General features: G+C 47.9%; 1 protein-coding gene across 4 annotated transcripts in view; it reads right to left on the bottom strand.

Annotated features, from left to right (window-relative positions):
- The window catches only part of fhod1 (formin homology 2 domain containing 1), a 235561-nt gene that overhangs the window by 4745 nt on the left and 210563 nt on the right, over positions 1-20253 (bottom strand). For all 4 annotated transcript variants that reach the window (XM_078400311.1, XM_078400312.1, XM_078400310.1 and 1 more), the window contains 4 exons: positions 18907-19097; positions 15309-15501; positions 1439-1595; positions 138-314 (listed from right to left, as the gene is read on the bottom strand). In XM_078400311.1, the coding sequence (XP_078256437.1) occupies positions 138-314; positions 1439-1595; positions 15309-15501; positions 18907-19097 (718 nt within the window). The remainder of the gene's footprint in view (positions 1-137; positions 315-1438; positions 1596-15308; positions 15502-18906; positions 19098-20253) is intronic.

Genomic DNA, 20253 nt, shown 5'->3' with positions numbered 1-20253 from the left:
GGCCTCCTCCTGCACCTATTGTCTATTGTCTAACACTATCTCTTCCCATCTTCACCATCAGCACGATACCTCTCACAAGAAATCATTCCAGCCAAATACACATAGAGGACTTCCTCATTCCGGCCAAATATACTCACAGGATTTCCTGTTTGCTCGTGACCGTTTGCGTTCCTTGGGAGTGGATGGCCTCTGGTTGGGATTCTGCGTGACTGATTTCACCAGGCGGTCCATGATTTCATCCGTGGCATCATCGGCCGGACTTGCAGCTCCATCTTTCGAGGCGGAGAGATTTGGTGGGCTGATTCTTCCAACAGCTAGAGGAGTCGAGGGGACCAAGAAAACATAACTGATATTCAGAAGCAGCTTCCAAACTGGAAATGCATCCTTTGCACAGTGCTGCAGAGCTGATGTTTTAGGTGCCAGCACTTCACTGGTGTTGGGGCGGCTGCTGTTAGATTCCCCACTAGTTTAAATTCCCCGCTGTTTATTTTGGGGAGGGTTTTGTACTGAGGTGGTGGAGCGATGCTCTGGGGAGCTCCTGCAGCACCACACTCCTGCCTTCACAGTAATGAAAGATGGCAAACGCACATCTACTGAACTGGAATATATTTGAAGCCATTGTACTTTTATTTCATATGATAATGTAATCAGAAACATTTGAGGTAAATTCTCAGCCCAATGCAATCAGTGATAAAGATAGCTTGAATTATATCTGTGAATTTTTTTAAGTGATACTATTAATTCAATAAACACCTTTCTTTTTACAATGTAGTCATAGGATCGCGAAGCACAGGATAATTGGCTATTTCTCAAAACCACACTCTCGTGGTCTCAGTACAAGAGTGCTCCATCTGGTATTGAACTGACTCTAAATAAGTTGTTATCATCCTGCAGAGGCTGTCTGCTCAGAGTTTGCAAGAAGCCCCCACTGACCACAGAGCCCTGTGTGGGGGCAAAGGTCCAGAAACTCCCACCCTCTGTGTGGAAAAGGTTGCCCCTCATGTCCCTATTAACCCTTTCTCCTTCCCTTAATGCACTTTGGGATGATGATTCCCCTACTCTGGGTAAGAGACACTGTGCATTCACCCGATCTATTCCCTTCATGATTTTACACGCTTTCAATAAGATCACCCCATAGCCTCCTGCACTCCAAGGAATAAAATCCTAGCAAGTCCAATCTTAATAGCTCTGGGTTTCAAGTCCTGGCAACATCCACATATCTTCTCTGCACTATTTCCATCTTAATGGGATTGATCCTATAGCTGGTTGACTAAACTTGAACACGATACTCTGTGAGCAGCCCCACGAGAGATTTTGCCCATGCCTAGTTTTACTGGATTTATACAGTACAGGATGGTAAAATGCCTTGGCTAAACACATACACTGCACTACAAAGGGAGTGGCCTCTGCCTACTGAAAAGCAGGAGGAATAGCTCACATCTGTTGCCTCTGCTCCTTCGTGTCTGTGGCTCTGGTGTGGCCAAGATGTTTTTCATGTTCTCGTGTTCTTCATCCGCCTGCTGCTGCTGCTGGTCTGGCAGGTCGGGGGTGAGGGAGATATCAGTGCCACCCGCCGCAGTGGAGAACCTTGCAGTCTGCAACAATGTACAAAGAAAAGCATGTGTCACCCAGACTGTAAGTGTGAGCTTCGTCATCTATATACTAAAACGCTACATGATAGCGCGATAATGTTAGGCCCACCTTACTCACCGTCGTCCCTTTGGTGCTAATGGAAGAAGTTTCATTGAAATCGGTTATATTTTTTAAGTTATTCACATTTTAAAGTTTAGATCTATCTCCTAGGGAGGGAGGGGGGAGGAGGGAGGTTAAGGGGGGTTGAGGGGGGTGGAATGGGGGTTAGGGGGAGGGGGAGAGGAGGAGAGGAGAGGGCGCTACACCAATGTAGCAGAGGTTTGGGCCCAGCGGGTCCACTTGGTCTAGTACTCACTAAAACCTAAATCATTCAAGCTCCTCATGGTGCAAAAAGAAATATAACAAATAAATGGCAAATAAAGATGCATTAAGAACATAGAACATGGAAACGTATGCAAAGGAACAGTCCCTTCGGCCCACAGTGTCTGTGCCACACATAAGGCCAAGGTACAAGCATTTGTTAATACCTTAATACCTCATTTGTGGATTTAATAAACAAGTTCATTTCCCCCCACTTTTAAACAGGTAACTTATGTAAAAGTTTGCTTTGAGTTCATACAGAGGGCCAAAATGATACCAGCGTTCAAAATCACATCTCCATGGCTTCCTTCAATAAGCTTTCAACTAGATTGTTGGGGAAAACTCTTGGGACTCAGCAAGTTCAACCAATGCAGACCCAGTAGTTGACCACGCCAACAATACACCCAAGTATCAGAGAGCGGGCCAGAGGAGATAGCGAGACCCCAGTGCTCCAGTCACCCTTCTCTTGCCCTGTTCTGGATGCCAAGACGCAAAGAGAGCTTGACTTTTGGATCCTTCAAAGGATGATGATATTTCTAAAAAAAGGCACGTACTTTTCAATCTTAACAAAGTGGCAGAGATATTTATTATATTAAGATATTTAATGGTTTGGAAAAAATAAGTTGGACCATTGCTTTCAACTGAACAACGGAAACTAGACAAAGAAACACCTGTTCAAATGTTCAAAGGGAAAAATAGAAGATCAAGGTTTTACATTGCAGTCACACACTGACACACAGAAACCAGGTAACAAATGCACAGGGATCAAACAAACATGCAAACAAGGGCTGCTCTAAAACCTGGGGATTCCTCCCTTTGTTCCAATAAAGTCAGAATCATGCAGCACAGAAACAACTCAACAATACCGACCAAGATGCTCATATTTGCTAATCCCATTTGCTCATTCTTGACTAATATTCCTTTAAAGCCCTCCTCTTAATATACCCGTCCGAGTATAACTTTAACGTTGTTACAGTAGTTGCCTCAACTACTTCCTCTGGCAGTGCATTCCATGTATGTATGTATTCCATGTATGTACATATTCCATGTATGTACGTATTCCATGTATGTACGTATTCCATGTATGTACGTATTCCATGTATGTACATATTCCATGTATGTACATACTCCATGTATGTACATATTCCATGTATATTCCATGTACATATTCCATGTATATTCCATGTATATTCCATGTATGTACATATTCCATGTATATTCCATGTATATTCCATGTATGTACATATTCCATGTATATTCCATGTATGTACGTATTCCATGTATATTCCATGTATGTACATACTCCATGTATTCACTATCTATGTGAAAAGGCTGCCCTGTGATGTATATTAACTCTTCCCCCTCTCCCCTGACATGACTGCTCCTTTGTTCATGATTCCCCAATCCTGGGTAATAGACTGTGTACTTTGTACACAGGGACGTTCTGGGTAGAGGAGTTAAAATGGGCGACTTCACCTCCTCCATCCTAGCCTGCTCTCTGAGCACTACAATACACACTTAACCTTTCCTGGTCTTTATCTCATTACCGTCCAACATTCATACATCAGTGCTTAATTCATGTTGTGGTTAAAGTGCTTTAAACAAATCAGTAAGTAATATGACTCTGGCACTCTCTTCACATAACATTAACTTTACAGTAAAATTACATCAATAGGGTTTAAATTGGATGACAATACTTCTTTGATTTCATGGCTTGCAATTTCACTAATTGTGTAGATGAAATGAAACTGAAATAATACATTAACTTTGGTGGTAAATTGTGACCAGTGCAGAATCAGGGAACAATATCTGGAGAGGTGAGTTGGCCTGTTTCTGACAAGCACCTTCTGTGGATCCAACGTGCATGAGAAGGGCAGGGCTCCATTTAATTCCGCAGTCATGAAGAGTGGAATACATTTGATATGGTTAAACTCCAAGCATGCTAAAGTGAAATGCACTTAAATAACTGAAGCAAATCAAGAGGTTGGATTTTTGTCAAACTTAAATTGGCAGTGAAATGTACAAACCCATTTGTGTAGTTTTAGTTTTAGAGAAACAGGCCGTTTGGCCCACCGAGCCTGTGCCGACCAGCACACTAACACTACCCTACACAGACCAGGGACAATTTACATTTTGTACCACGCTAATTAACCTACAAACCTGTGTCGGAAAGAACTGCAGACGGTGGTTTAAATCGAAGATAGACCCAAACTGCTGATGTAACTCAGCGGGCCAGGCGGCATCTCTGGAGACAAGGAGAACCTACAAGCTTGCACGTCTTTGGAGAGTTGGAGGAAACCGATGTTCTCGGAGAAAACCCATGCAGTCAGGGGAAGAACATAAAACTGCGTACAGACAGTACCCATAGTCGGGATCGAGATGGAACCCGGGTTTCTGGCGCTGTAAGCGCAGTAAGGCAACAACTGTTTATCACAAAATGCTGGAGTAACTCAGCAGGTCAGGCAGCATCTCGGGAGAGAAGGAATGGGTGACGTTTCGGGTCGAGACCCTTCTTCAGACTGAAGAAACGTCACCCATTCCTTCTCTCCCGAGATGTTGCCTGACCTGCTGAGTTACTCCAGCATTTTGTGAATAAATCGATTTGTACCGGCATCCGCAGTTATTGTCTTATACAACTGAAAATCACATTTGCTTTTGGTTTTGGAAAACAAACGAATCTTTATATTTTGGTCATAACTTGAATGACCTGGCATACAGTTAAATGTTAAAACAGAGAGGGATATCTTGTTATTTAGTGTCTAATTTAAACAAAAATCAGACATGGCTGTGCAGTTGATTTTGACAGCCAGAAATCCCTTGTGTGTTGCAGGGAAAGTTCAGATTTTGTTCCTGCAACTTTGACCTAAATAATCACCAGAGGCCCAAGAGTTCTGATTTAATTATCCTGGGACAAGCTCATTTTAGACCGCATGTGAGGTGGAAAAACACAATCATTTTATGTTCCCTCTGAGTGCTGTCCTGTGGTAATGTCGAACCCCTCTTTATGTTCCCTCTGAGTGCTGTCGTGTGGTAATGTCGAACCCCTCTTTACAACTGTGAGAAAATATAACTACCTCCTAAACAGATTGAATTTGGCTTCAGTTGGGCTGATGATGCAGAGCTCCAAGAATGGTTCTACTGCAGGACTCCTCTGCAGGACAAAGACGTACAGGTTTGTAGGTTTGTAGGTTAATTGGCTGGGCAAATGTAGAAATTGTCCCTAGTGTGTGTAGGATAGTGTTAGTGTGCGGGGATCGCTGGGCGGCGCGGACCTGGTGGGCCGAAGGGCCTGTTTCTGCGCTGTATCTCTAAATCTAAATCTAAACCTGTCAAAGAATTGAACAACCAAACTGCCCCCTTTGCCCCCTTTTGCTACCCTGGAATCTTGGTTTATGACACATTTTTCCCCTTATCGTTCTGTTCCCTCAAACACTGGTGAAGATCATATTTATGTTGATGAGGGTCACCTCAGTGGGTCATATTTATGTTGATGAGGGTCACCTCAGTGGGTCATATTTATGTTGATGAGGGTCACCTCAGTGGGTCATATTTATGTTGATGAGGGTCACCTCAGTGGGTCATATTTATGTTGATGAGGGTCACCTCAGTGGGTCATATTTATGTTGATGAGGGTCACCTCAGTGGGTCATATTTATGTTGATGAGGGTCACCTCAGTGGGTTGTAACTTTTCACAATCTGTGAAGTGTGGATTCCTTTCTTTTCGCATGCTATGAAATGAGAATTGTTCCTCATTTTCTGAAGTAATCTCTGGCCTTTGTCCACCAACCACCATTTGGGGCACGGTGGCGCAGTGGTAGAGTTGCTGCCTTACAGCGAGAGACCCGGGTTCCATCCTGACTACGGGTGTTGTCTGCACGGAGTTTGTACGTTCTCCAAGTGTCCTGTGTGGGTTTTCTCCGGGCGCTCCGGTTTCCTCCCACACTCCAAAGATGTACAGGTTTGTAGGTTAATTGGCTTGGTAAAAAATTGTAAATTGTCCCTAATGTGTGTGTAGGATAGTGTTAGTGTACGGGGATCGCTGGTCGGCGTGGACCCAACGGGCCAACAGGCCTGTTTCAGCGCTGTATCTCTAAACTAAACTAATCTGCTTATCAAAACTCTCCATCGCCCATGTTCACCTATTACCCGCCATGTTTTATCCTGCCCCTCCGCCCCTCCTACAATCAGTAGGATAGATTATATTCCACTCCACTTCAGAGCACACAATGGGCCAACAACAGAGGTACTGCTTATGCAAAGTCAAGGAGCAACAACTGGTCAGGCAGCATCTGTGGAGCACAATGGACAAACAAGAACAACTGGGCTGGATGCTCAGCCATGATCATATTGAATGGCGGTGCAGGCTCGAAGGGCCGAATGGCCTACTCCTGCACCTATTTTCTATGTTTCTAACTGCTTACAATTCTGCAGCCAATGCAATATTGTACATTAAGCATAATCTTGTTAATCATATTGTTATCAGTGCTGAAAATAAACCTGATTGGACGTTGTGACGGTGTGGTTTGGAAAACAAAAGAGAAATTTCATTGGAAAATTGTTAGCTGAAGCAGATATTACAAGTAAATATGATAAATAACATTTTGCACACCCTCTATTTTATTTAGATGGCCTTACAGATACCCTCAGTGCATTTAATGAGGATGTAATAGCAATGTAATTTAATGACTTCCTTATCCTTAGTTTACATTGCAAAATTAGTCTTAATTTCTGCAGAAGACTTGGCACAAAGTATACGCCCTTATCTGAAATAAATATACTCTGATCTCTTGTTATTTTTTTACAGAGTAATAGGTAATATCGCTTAGGTTTACAGATGTTTTTGCTTTGTTTTCTTTGTTTGTCCTGAATGCTTTTGCAAAGCACTCCACACAGCAACGACCCTGATCGTCAACAAAATCTATCCATTTGGAAGTCAAGTTTCGGTTTTCATGGTGTATCGTTGTAAGGGACGAGACCATGTGGATCGTTGGGCCCAAACCTCTCCTGCATGGTGCAGCACCGTCCCCTCCCTCCCCTCCCTCCTCTCCCCCTCCCCTCCTCCTCTCCCCCTCCCTCCTCCTCTCCCCCTCCCTCCCCTCCCTCCCTCCTCCTCTCCTCCTCCCTCCTCCTCTCCCCCTCCCTCCCCTCCCTCCTCCTCTCCCCCTCCCTCCTCCCCACCCCCTCCCTCCCCTCCCTCCTCCTCTCCCCCTCCCTCCCCTCCCCCTCCCCTCCCTCCCCTCCCCCTCCCTCCTCCTCCCTCCTCCTCTCCCCCTCCCTCCCCTCCCTCCTCCTCTCCCCCTCCCTCCTCCTCTCCCCCTCCCTCCCCTCCCCTCCCTCCCCTCCCTCCCTAGGAGATAAGATTTAAACTTTAAAATGTGACTAACTTTAAAAATATAACACCGATTTCAATGAAACTTCTTCCATTAGCACCAAAGGGACGATGGTGAGTAAGGTGGGCCTAAAATTGTTGCGCTATCATGTTGTTGCACCGTTTTGGATGTAGTTTTGATGGGAAGTAAGTGCTTGGGCGGTGGAGGGGTGGAGGGGGGGAACTTGAATTCCTAAACACAATTGCAGGCCCTGCTCTAATCAGATAATTTGTGACCATTTGCAAGTTCCTACAGCATGAACGAGTCTTTTGCTTAATTTTCAGTTACCAAAACATTACCATCTGATAAGGTAGCTCTGGCCACTTGGATATATCTTCATCCTCTAGAGAGGAAATGCAAGCCGTAATTCACTACTTAGAAGTTCACTTTGTTCTACATTGCCAGATTGCCATGTAGACCTCCCCAGTGCCCATCCAGAATGGGGACTTGGGGACGTTCAAACATGACCTCATGCAGACTCGGAGGCCAAAGTTTGGAAACAGATCACCTGTCCAGGTCGACCTCCCACATTGCACACTCAAGTCAAGTCAAGTCAAGTCAAATTTATTTGTCACATACACATACTCGATGTGCAGTGAAATGAAAGTGGCAATGCCTGCGGGTTGTGCACAAAAAGAATTACAGTTACAGCATATAAATAAAGTTAATAAGTTACTAAACATAGCACAAAAAGTGTCGACAAAAATTTAGTCTCTGGGGTTATCAAAGTTGACAGTCCTGATGGCCTGTGGGAAGAAGCTCCGTCTCATCCTCTCCGTTTTCACAGCGTGACAGCGGAGGCGTTTGCCTGACCGTAGCATCTGGAACAGTCCATTACTGGGGTGGCAGGGGTCCCTCATGATCTTGCTTGCTCTGGATCTGCACCTCCTGATGTATAGGTCCTGCAGGGGGACGAGTGTAGTTCCCATGGTGCGTTCTGCCGAACGCACTACTCTCTGCAGGGCCATCCTGTCCTGGGCAGAGCTGTTCCCAAACCAGACTGTAATGTTGCCGGACAGGATGCTCTCTACAGCCCCAGAGTAGAAGCAATGAAGGATCCTCAGCGACACTCTGAATTTCCTCAGTTGTCTAAGGTGGTAAAGGCGCTGCTTAGCCTTACCCACCAGTGCGGCAATGTGCGTTGCCCACGTCAGATCCTCTGCGATGCGGACTCCCAAGTATTTGAAACTGCTCACCCTATCCACAATAGACCCATTTATCTCCAGTGGCGTGTACGTCCTTGGATGTTTAGCCCTTCTGAAGTCCACAATCAGCTCCTTTGTTTTAGTGACATTCAAGAGGAGGCTATTGTCCTGACACCAGAGTGCCAGATCAGCCACCTCCTCCCGGTAGGCCTTCTCATCGTTGTTGGAGATCCGGCCCACCACCACAGTGTCATCAGCAAACTTGATGATGGAGTTTGAGCTGAACCTGGCCCTACAGTCATGTGTGTACAGGGAGTACAGTAGGGGGCTAAGCACGCAGCCCTGGGGGGATCCTATGTTCAGGGTGAGGGAGCTAGATGTGTGTTCCCCCATCCTGACCACTTGGGGCCTGGCAGTGAGAAAGTCCAGGACCCAGGCACACAGAGGGGTGCTAAGCCCCAGTTCCAGCAGCTTCTCAACCAGTCTGCTGGGGACTATTGTGTTGAATGCTGAACTAAAGTCAATGAACAGCATCCTCACATAGCCCCCCTGGCTGTCCAGATGAGAGAGAGCGGTGTGTAGAACCTGGGAGACCGCATCATCCGTGGACCTGTTCGGACGGTATGCGAACTGTAGTGGGTCCATGTTGCGAGGAAGGAGGGCGCAGATGTGCTTCTTGACTAGCCTCTCCAAGCATTTCATGACAACCGAGGTGAGGGCCACCGGTCGGTAGTCATTTAAACACGCTGGAGAGGCATTCTTTGGCACCGGTACAATGATGGATCTTTTGAAGCATGCAGGGACCACGGACTTTGCCAAGGAGAGGTTGAATATTGTGGTGAGCACTGGAGCAAGCTGAGTAGCACAAGACTTTAGTACTCGCCCAGATATACCATCTGGGCCTCCAGCTTTCCTCGTGTTCACACGCGTCAGAGCCCACCTCACCTCATGCTCGGACACCGAGAATGTGTGCACATCCCCGGCGGTGGATCCCCCTCCAGCCTCGCTAGCCAGCGCCCCTTCGGTGCTGTTTTTAGACGGCGAGCTGGTGGTGTTACCCGTCTCAAACCGTGCGTAAAAAGAGTTCAGGTCATCAGCTAAGGAGGAGCCGGCACTTCCGGTTGAGGGGGTACTGGACCTGTAGCTAGTTATAGTCCGTAGCCCCTGCCAAAGGCGCCTGGTGTCCTGCTGCTCCATCTGTGACTCCATCTTGTCCCGGTACCTCTTTTTTGCATCCTTCACTGCCCTTCGCAGTCGGTAGGACTCTCCCTTGTAGTCGTCCATGTTGCCGGATGCCAGGCCGGAGTTGTAAGCAGCGGTGCGAGCATTCACTCCTACAATTGCTATTAGGTTATCAAACATCAATAGAACTTGCTGGCATTTCCACTACAATAGTTCTCTACCATAATTCCAGCCACTGGCAACTAAATTAGCTTCTCCAAGGTATAAACATCTCCTTACATTGTACATTCACTGCTAAACCTTCCAACTTGAAGTGCAATTGCCAGGCCATCCCCTCTCAGATGTTGCTATTCTGAATTTAACTGGGCCAAAAGTAAATCAAATTCAAACTAAATAAAGGTACTGGTATTTCAACGTTGTGCACCTTATTACAAAATGATTTGTACCAGTTTTATATTCAAAATCCAAGACTACCTATCTGCATTTATAAATCCAAACTTAACTCAGAGCAACTTGGGGCACTATCTATATACTAAAACTCTCGTTTGTTATCTTGTTTGTGACTGACCTTCAGCCAAAACGGTGCACAATAGCGTGACAATTTTAGGCCCACCTTACTCACCATCTTCACTTTAGTGATAATGCAAGTAGTTTTATTGAAATCGGTGTTATATTTTTAAAATTTTTATTGCATTTTTAATGCATTCAAGAGAGAGCTAGATAGAGCTCTTAAGGAGTCAGGGGGTATGGGGAGAAGGCAGGAACGGGGTACTGATGGGAATGATCAGCCATGATCACACTGAATGGTGGTGCTGGCTCGAAGGGCCGAATGGCCTCCTCCTGCACCTATTGTCTAAAGTTATTCACATTTTAAAGTTTAAATCTACCTCCGAGGGAGGGGGGAGGCATGGAGGGATGGGGGTGGAGGGAGGGAGGGGGAGGTGGGAGGGATGGGGGTGGAGGGAGGGAGGGGGAGGCAGGGAGGGATGGGGGGGGAGGCAGGGAGGGATGGGGGTGGAGGGAGGGAGGGGGGAGGCAGGGAGGGATGGGGGTGGAGGGAGGGAGGGGGAGGTGGGGAGGGATGGGGGTGGAGGGAGGGAGGGGGAGGTGGGAGGGATGGGGGTGGAGGGAGGGAGGGGGAGGCAGGGAGGGATGGGGGTGGAGGGAGGGAGGGGGAGGTGGGAGGGATGGGGGTGGAGGGAGGGAGGGGGGTGGAGGGAGGGAGGGGGAGGTGGGAGGGATGGGGGTGGAGGGAGGGAGGGGGGAGGCAGGGAGGGAGGGGGAGGCAGGGAGGGAGGGGGAGGTGGGAGGGATGGGGGTGGAGGGAGGGAGGGGGAGGCAGGGAGGGATGGGGGTGGAGGGAGGGAGGGGGAGGTGGGAGGGATGGGGAGGTGGGAGGGAGGGGGAGGTGGGAGGGATGGGGGTGGAGGGAGGGAGGGGGAGGTGGGAGGGATGGGGGTGGAGGGAGGGAGGGGGAGGTGGGAGGGAGGGGGAGGTGGGAGGGAGGGGGAGGCAGGGAGGGATGGGGGTGGAGGGAGGGAGGGGGAGGTGGGAGGATAAGGGGGGTTGAGGGGGATGGGGTGGGGGGAGGGGAAAGGGGAAGGGGAGGGAGGAGTGAGGGGGGGAGAGGTGTGGTGGAGAGAGAGGGTGCTGCACCAATGAGGTTTGGCTTCACTTGGTCTAGTTTCAGATAGAATCCTAACCAGTAGTATAAGAAAATAACTGCAGATGCTGGTACAAATCGATTTATTCACAAAATGCTGGAGTAACTCAGCAGGTCAGGCAGCATCTCGGGAGAGAAGGAATGGGTGACGTTTCGGCCTAACCACACATCTTGTAATTGTGTGTGTAATACACGGTTGGCAGATTGGAACACCACGTGCGCATAAAGACAGTTAAACTTCCCCCTGGACTCACGGCAATCTGTGCATCATCTCAAACTCCTCTCTGCACATGTCATTATATTCTCAAACTTCAGCCACGTACCTTCCATTATCAACACCACTCCAACCTTACAATCTAAGACCGAGACTCAAAGCTACACAGCACAGAAACTGGCCCTTCAGCCGACAAATCTATTTGACCATCAAACCCCTGTTGACACATGTCCCATTTTATTCTCTTCTCATTCCCATCGACTCACACAGATTCGACGAATCAACTGCATAATAGGCACAACTTACAAAAGCCAATTAACCTCCAAAACTGCACACATTGGTAGGAATGAAAATGAAGCAAACTGGAACATGCAGAGTAAATGCACACAGTGCATCCAGAAAGTATTCACACCCCTTCACTTTGTCCACATTTTGTTATGTTACAGCCTTATTTTAAAATGGATTAAATTCTTTTTTAAAAATCATCAATCTAGACACAAATATCAATCATTAATCTAGACACAATCCCCTGTAATAGAAAAGCGAAAACAGGTGTTTAGAAATTTTTGCAAAATAATTAAAAATAAATAACTGAAATATCACATTTACATAAGTATTCAGACCCTTTACTCAGTACTTTGTTGAGGCACCTTTGGCAGCGATTACAGCCTCAAGTCTTCTTGGGTATGACACTACAAGCTTGGCACACCTGTATTTGGGTAATTTCTTCCATTTCTCTCTGCAGATCCTCTCAAGCTCTGTCAGGTTGGATAGGAAACCTCGATGCACAGCTATTTTCAGGTCCCTCCAGAGATGTTTGATCGGGTTCAAGTACGGGCCTCTGGATGGGCCACTCAAGGACATTCACAGACTTGTCACGAAGCCCCTCCTGCGTTGTCTTGGCTGTGTGCTTAGGGTCGTTGTCCTGTTGGAGGGTGAACCTCTGCCCCAGTCTGAGGTCCAGAACGCTCTGGAGCAGGTTTTCATCAAGGATCTCTCTGTACTTTGCTCCGTTCATCTTTCCCTCGATCCTGACTAGTCTCCCAGTTCCTGCTGCTGAAAAACATCCCCACAGCATGATGCTGCCACCACCAAGCTTCACCGTAGATATGGTATTGGTCAGGTGATGAGCGGTGACGCTTGGCATTCAGGCCAAAGAGTTCAATCTTGGTTTCATCAGACCAGAGAATCTTGTTTCTCATGGTCTGAGAGTCCTTTAGGGGCCTTTTGGCAAACTCCAAGCGGGCTGTCATGTGCCTTTTACTGAGGAATGGCTTCCGTCTGGTCACTCTACCATAAAGGCCTGATTGGTGGAGTGCTGCAGATATAGTTGTCCTTCTGGAAGGTTCTCCCACCTTCACAGAGGAACTCTGGAGCTCTGTCAGAGTGACCATCGTGTCCTTGGTCACCTCCGTGACTAAGGCCCATCTCCCCTGATTGCTCAGTTTGGTCGAGCGGCCAGTTCTATGAAGAGTCCTGGTGGTTACAAAGTTCTTCCATTTAATAATGACAGACACTGTGGTCTTCGTGACCTGCAAGCTGCAGAAATTGTTTTATACCCTTCCCCAGATCTGTGTCTCGACACAATCCTGTCTCGGAGGTCTACGGACAATTCCTTCGTCTTCATGGCTTGGTTTTTGCTCTAACATGCACAGTCAATTGAGGGACCTTATATAGACAGGTGTATGCCTTTCCAAATCATGTCCAATCAATTTAATTTACCACTGGTGGACTCCAATCAAGTTGTAGAAACATCGCAAGGATAATCAATGGAAACAGGATGAACATAAGCTCAATTTTGAGTGTCCTAGCAAAGGGTCTGAATACTTATGTAAATGTGATATTTCAGTTACCTCTTTTTAATTACTTTGCAAAAATATCTAAACACCTGTTTTCGCTTCTTTATTCTGGGGAATTGTATGTAGATTGATGCTAAAAAAAAAAGAATTTGATCCATTTTAAAATAAGGCTGTAACGTAACGAAATGTGGAAAAAGTGAAGAGGTCTGAATACTTTCTGGATGAACTGTATGCTCACAGGGAAAACATGCAAACTCCACACAGACAGCACCAAAGGCTGGGACTGAAACTAGTTGCTACAGTGTTGTCTACTGTAGCTCCCCCTGCAGTTCATTCCTTTTTCTTTAAGGCCTCGTTTTAAACCAGCTCTTTCATCATATTTTTAGACATCTGGCTTAATACCTTGTGTAAGAAAAGTCTGAAGAAGGGTCTCGACCCGAAACGTCACCCATTCCTTCTCTCCTGAGATGCTGCCTGACCTGCTGAGTTACTCCAGCATTTTGTGAAATAAATACCTTGCATAGTTTGGCGGCAGTTTTGTTCAAAAATGTTTCCATGGAGCACGCAGGACGTTTACGATGATAAAGATCATAAAAGGTAAAAAAGATGCACGGCCCAGCAGGCAGCACCTTGACCTACTGTTTCCACACACCTGTAAACGTGCTGTGTATTGGAAATCTGAGCAAGGAGGTAAAGAATTTAGTTGAATACTTTACTGTCACATGTGACAAGACACAGTGAGATTCTTTGCTTGCGTACAGTGACAAGGTATGCAAACAGTGGCCCATAAAGGGCGCTCACAAAGTTAGAGCTGGGACTTTAGGCCATGCTCAATTTTCTGCCTTCCTTTATTTAGACAAGATGAAGGACAGCAAGTTTCTGAGGCCGTTTACTTTAAAATAAGAATATGATTCTTACAGATACACTGTACCCTCAGTACATGTGACAATAAACTCGACTCAAACCCATGATGATGGGAGGGTAGAGGTTTGAGCAGCAGATTGTGGCGTGAATCATGTAGATTGCTACATCTTGCACGATTATGAGCTCCTCAACGATTATGAGCTCCTCAACGATTATGAGCTCCTCAACAATTATGAGCTCCTCAACAAGTCTCCCAGCTACATTCATGCAGGCAAGTGCCATATATTCCAAGACCTTGATGACTTGCATCATAGAGAGAATGACAAGTCTCTGGAGAATCAACAGGTGAGCAACTCAGCAGGGAATACCGTGCCAATAATCTGCAGTGGTGTACATGAACATAGCATGTCCTGGTGAGCTTAGAGTTGCCCCCATTCATCTCCTTGAGGGAGTGGAGCTCACTGGATTAAATCAAATAAGATTAGAAGCCCAACATCAGAAGGGCATTGAGATGAATCTCCAGGGTAAAACTGTATGCTTTAAGATTGAACGCATTTAAAATCTAAGTCACTTTCCAGCATTTACACCCATCAATTCATAACCAAGAAACTGAAGTTACTGGAAATCTGAAATAAAAACAGAATATGCTCGAATTACTCAGCAAGTCAGAAAGCATCTGTGAAAAGAAAACCTGAGTTAACATTCCAGGCCCCTGACTTTCTGTCAGAAATGCAGCTTGACTTGTTAACAATTCCCAGCATTTTCTGTTTTAATTCTACTCTGTTCCCTGTTTTAATTCTACTCTGTTCCCTAATCGTATTTGCAAACATGCTAAAAACATGCCCTACACGCGAATGTTTGTTCCATGGATGAAAGTTCCAGCAATATGAAAGTTTATATTGCATGGCTGAGTGTTATTGCAATGGTGGTAGATCCAAACACTGGAATAACTCAGATGGTCAGGCAGCATCTCAGCAGGAAAGGAATAGGTGTTGTTTCTCCAGCATCAGTTACTCCAGCATTTTGTGTCTATCTTCAGTGTAAACCAGCACCTGCAGTTCCTTCCTGCACATTTAGTACACAGAACATAGAGAGCTGGTTGTTCTAAACAGACAAACCTCTGTGATCATTTTGCCCCGTGTCTTGTTCCTCTCCCGGTAGGCAGCTCGTTTCTGCTTCTGCTGCATCACCCGTTCCCGTGTGGTCCGATACTCCAGAGCAAATTCACTAATGATTTTACAGAAGCTGGTGATCTTCATCTGCCTGGCCGTGGGGGACGGGTGACCGAGGTACAAAAGAAAAGTGTGGAACCTGCAAGAAAGAGAGAGAGCATTTATTGAGAACTCCTGATCATTGAATTCAACCTGACTTTACAGCTAAGGCACTTGCTGGGGATTTACCTTCAATAGGTGGGAATAACAGTAACAACACTTAGGTATATCAGATTCCTCCACAAGAGAGCACCAAACGTCAACAGTTATGTGGTGGACAAGTGTGAAAGTCCTGCTGATCAAGGTGTGCAGCGACACAAGCAACGTTAGATCATACGTTGCCAGCAAATGCTGGCTCCACCATTTGCAGCGGCCTGGGAGTTATGTGTCTCTCATAGAAACATAGAAAATAGGTGCAGGAGGAGGCCATTCGGCCCTTCGAGCCAGCACCGCCATTCATTGTGATCATGGCTGATCATCCACAATCAATAACCCGTGCCTGCCTTCTCCCCATATTCCTGGATTCATAACAAACTTTTTGTGTGGTTTAATAAATAACATACGACAGTTCCAAATTTGCCATCTCTCAGCTGTAGATTTCTTTTGCTTATTTTATACTTGCTATTTTTTTTATTACATTTTAAAAAAATCATTTGGTGCAAAAGGTGGCTTGGTTCAGATGTACAGTGTGGAAACAGGTCCTTTGACCCAGCCAGTCGGTGTGACCAATTAATATTCATACACGGGTTCTATCCTGCACACTAGGGCAGTTTACAGAAGCTAATGAATCCACAAACTGCACGCACGTCCCTGTCACGTGAGAGAGAGCCGGGGCACTGGGACGGAACCCAAGTGGTCACAGGGAGAACGTAGAAACTCCAGGCAGTCAGGATTGTACCCGGCTCTCTGACGCTGTAAGGCAGCAACTCTACCGCTGCGCCACCGTGCCGCCCATTTCAAGCCCCTCTTCCCCGGGAGTAGACTAGACCCTGGCAAACTGGCAGCCATTCAAGCATACAAGATGCTTCTCATCACCCACCAGGCACTTATAGCGACTTTGGGCAGAATTGACAATTTACTGCCAATTATTCCCAAATTTATAAAACTTAGGGTTGCAGTCTGATGTGAGATTGGAAACTGGTTATAAGTAGAAATAATGAAACATGAAAACTTGTTGTTCAATGTATTTCTAAAATTTAGAACAGAAACAAGTGCACAAGTTATCACCTGATGTGCTAGTGATTTTGTACTGGACACACAGGGTGGGTGGGGGGGACACAGGGAGGGGGAGGGGGCAGTGGGGGAGGGGGGCATTGGGGGAGGGGGGCATTGGGGGAGGGGGGCGGTGGGAGAGGGGGGCGATGGGGGAGGGGGCAGTGGGGGAGGGAGGCAGTGGGGCAGTGGGGGAGGGGGGCAGTGGGGGAGGGGGCAGTGGGGGAGGGGGGCAGTGGGAGAGGGGGCAGTGGGGGAGGGGGGCAGTGGGGGAGGGGGCAGTGGGAGAGGGGGGCAGTGGGGGAGGGGGGCAGTGGGGGTGGGGGGGCAGTGGGGCAGTGGGGGAGGGGGGCAGTGGGGGAGGGGGCAGTGGGAGAGGGGGGCAGTGGGAGAGGGGGGCAGTGGGAGAGGGGGGCAGTGGGAGAGGGGGGCAGTGTGAGTGGGGGGCAGTGGGGCAATGGGGGAGGGGGGCAGTGGGAGGGGGGCAGTGGGAGAAGGGGCAGTGGGAGAAGGGGGCAGTGGGAGAGGGGGGCAGTGGGGGTGGGGGGGCAGTGGGGCAGTGGGGGAGGGGGGCAGTGGGGGAGGGGGCAGTGGGAGAGGGGGGCAGTGGGAGAGGGGGCAGTGGGAAAGGGGGGCGGTGGGGGTGGGGGGGCAGTGGGGCAGTGGGGGAGGGGGGCAGTGGGAGAGGGGGCAGTGGGAGAGGGGGGCAGTGGGGGTGGGGGGCAGTGGGTCAGTGTGGGAGGGGGGCAGTGGGGGAGGGGGGCAGTGGGGCAGTGGGGGAGGGGGGCAGTGGGGCAGTGGGGGAGGGGGGCAGTGGGGGAGGGGGGCGGTGGTAGGAGGGGGGCGGTGGGGTGGGTGGAAGAGGGGGAGGGGGAGCAGTGGGAGGGAAAGAAGCTGTAGGGAGAGGTAAGGAGGGAGCAAAGGGGAGGATGGAGAGGGAGTGGTGGGTAGGGGAAGGAGGGAGTTGCAGGGACGAGGGGGATGGGGCCATGGAGGAAGGGGAAGGGAGCCCTGGTAATCAGAGAGAGGAAACCATGGGCTGAGGGGGGAGGAAACCGGGGCGGGGTTAAGAATGGAGCGGGGGGAAGGGGGTGGAGAGAGTCAGGGAAGGGGGCCAGAGGAAGGGAGTCAGGGAGTCAGGTGGAGGGGGAAGGGAGTCAGGTGGAGGGGGAAGGGAGTCAGGTGGAGGGGGAAGGGAGTCAGGTGGAGGGGGAAGGGAGTCAGGTGGAGGGGGAAGGGAGTCAGGTGGAGGGGGAAGGGAGTCAGGTGGAGGGGGAAGGGAGTCAGGTGGAGGGGGAAGGGAGTCAGGTGGAGGGGGAAGGGAGTCAGGGAGTCAGGTGGAGGGGGAAGGGAGTCAGGTGGAGGGGGAAGGGAGTCAGGTGGAGGGGGAAGGGAGAACCAGGGGGGCAGAGGAAGAATGAACGATGGGGAAAGGGGAAGTGGAAAGGGAGGAGGGGGGGATAGAGCTTTGGAGAGAGATGAGAAGAGAAAGAGAGATAGATGCTGTGTGCTGGAGCCAAAGACTGGTGAGGGACACATACACACACGTAAACCAATGCAAACTGCAAAAAGGGTGGCTCTTGTGAGCAGAGTTGTGGAGGCATGTCTTTTTTAATTCCAGGATGCGTGGCATTAGGTCAGATCATATTTGAATTGAATATGTTTGCAAAACGTGAATCGTTTCAATGGGTGTGGATCAAAGTTGGGAATATTGGGTTGGGGTGCACCAGGCCACAATGAAGTTGAGCGGCCTGCTGTAGGACCAGGGGACAATGAAGATGAATGACCTGCTGTAGGACCAGGGGACAATGAAGATGAATGACCTGCTGTAGGACCAGGGGACAATGAAGATGAATGACCTGCTGTAGGACCAGGGGACAATGAAGATGAATGACCTGCTGTAGGGCCAGGGGACAATGAAGTTGAGCAGCCTGCTGTAGGACCAGGCCACAATGAAGTTGAGCAGCCTGCTGTAGGACCAGGCCACAATGAAGTTGAGCGGCCTGCTGTAGGACCAGGCCACAATGAAGTTGAGCGGCCTGCTGTAGGACCAGGGGACAATGAAGATGAATGGCCTGCTGTAGGACCAGGGGACAATGAAGATGAATGGCCTGCTGTAGGACCAGACGACACATGTTGCAACAGAAGATAAGAAAAGTGAACAAAGGGAAACAGACCATAGAAAGATCCTCAATTGTTGATCCACTGAAGGTTTACATAAAGTTTCATTCACCAAAACACTGATTTTTTCAAAGCCTGGCAGGCATAAAGAACATTGAATTGGAGCTCTGACCTGTTTATTATTCTACGATGTACCACTTTGAGGATTAGTATCCTTTCTGTGCTGTCCTTGAGAAATTCTGTCATCTTATTTTTTAAAACGGGCTTTGTTTCGTGCTTAGCTATCACTTTCAAGTGATCCCACGAAGCTTTGCATTTCCTTTCCAGCTGAACAAGACATTCTGCCAGTTGGTCAAAATCAACCTGTGAACACAGACAGCGAGCCACGATGTGATAACAGCCCCACAAACCAGCTTGGCATTGCAAGGAACACTTGCAGGATACAGCAGGAATACAACATAAATTCACAGTGTAGGAATTACAGAGCTGGCTAAAAATGGAACCCCGTAATCAGAAAGACTTGGCATTATAGCTATTAAACTAACTAAACCAGTGAAGTGTTAAATCACATACTTGTGGACTAAAAACATGCAAAATGATTCAATTTGGGACCAATTTCATTTGCTTATCTTGGGAAAGATAACTTCTATTTTCTGATTACAAGTAAATCCTCTGGTGTTTGTGTTATAGTGATAACTAATCTATTTAAGGTAAAATGGTTCTTCTAAAATAAACAACGGTTGATTTTCCAAAAGTTAACCTTCTGTCAGAGCTCTTGTGTTTAGGGAGGGCTGGGAATCCTGGGTTGAATATTGGGATGGGAAGTGAAGCTTACGGAGCAGAATGATTCTGGTCAGCACACGGCATTGCCACCAAAACCCTGCCCACATATTCTTAACTCTTCCTCATTCGATGATTCCATTATTGCACCACTTCAGATTGTACCAATCTTTGCACTATTCTTCTGCTTTAGATTTATCAGTGTATTTCATGTTGTTTCTGCCATTACCATGCATACTGTTTATTCTATGAGCTTCATGTAAACAAGGAATTGTTTGTAAAACAAGAGATCCACCAGGTGGAGCCACCAGCATTGGCTGTCACGCCAACCGTCTGTCTGTCGTTCCTTCTGTTTTTGTTATCTCAAGCACGTTAAAAGTATGTTTTAGTGTTCCTTGGTTTGTTTTATGTGGGGTGGTGGGGGGGGGGGGTGGAGTTGGGGGAAACTTTTTTCAATCTCTTACTTTGACGGAGATGTGATTTTTCTCCGTACCGTATCTCCGTCCCCACTGCGGCCTAACATCAAGGAGTTGGCGGCCTGTCCTGGAGACCGGCCCGGCGCTTCACGTCGCCGGCGTGGCGCGGACTTTAACATCGCGGAGCTGCGATGTTAGTATTAATGTAGCACATTGGGTGGCAGTAGTGAATGTCCTCATTCTTTAGCAAACAGGGCTTCCCCTCTTCCATTACAGATGAGGCTCTCACTAGGATCTCCTCAATATCCCGCAGCTCCGCTCTT

This window comes from Rhinoraja longicauda, chromosome 6 (genome assembly GCF_053455715.1).
Source record: "Rhinoraja longicauda isolate Sanriku21f chromosome 6, sRhiLon1.1, whole genome shotgun sequence".
Lineage (NCBI taxonomy): Eukaryota > Metazoa > Chordata > Chondrichthyes > Rajiformes > Arhynchobatidae > Rhinoraja > Rhinoraja longicauda.
Note: the sequence above shows the minus strand (reverse complement) of the source record. Positions and strands in the feature narration are given on the sequence as shown.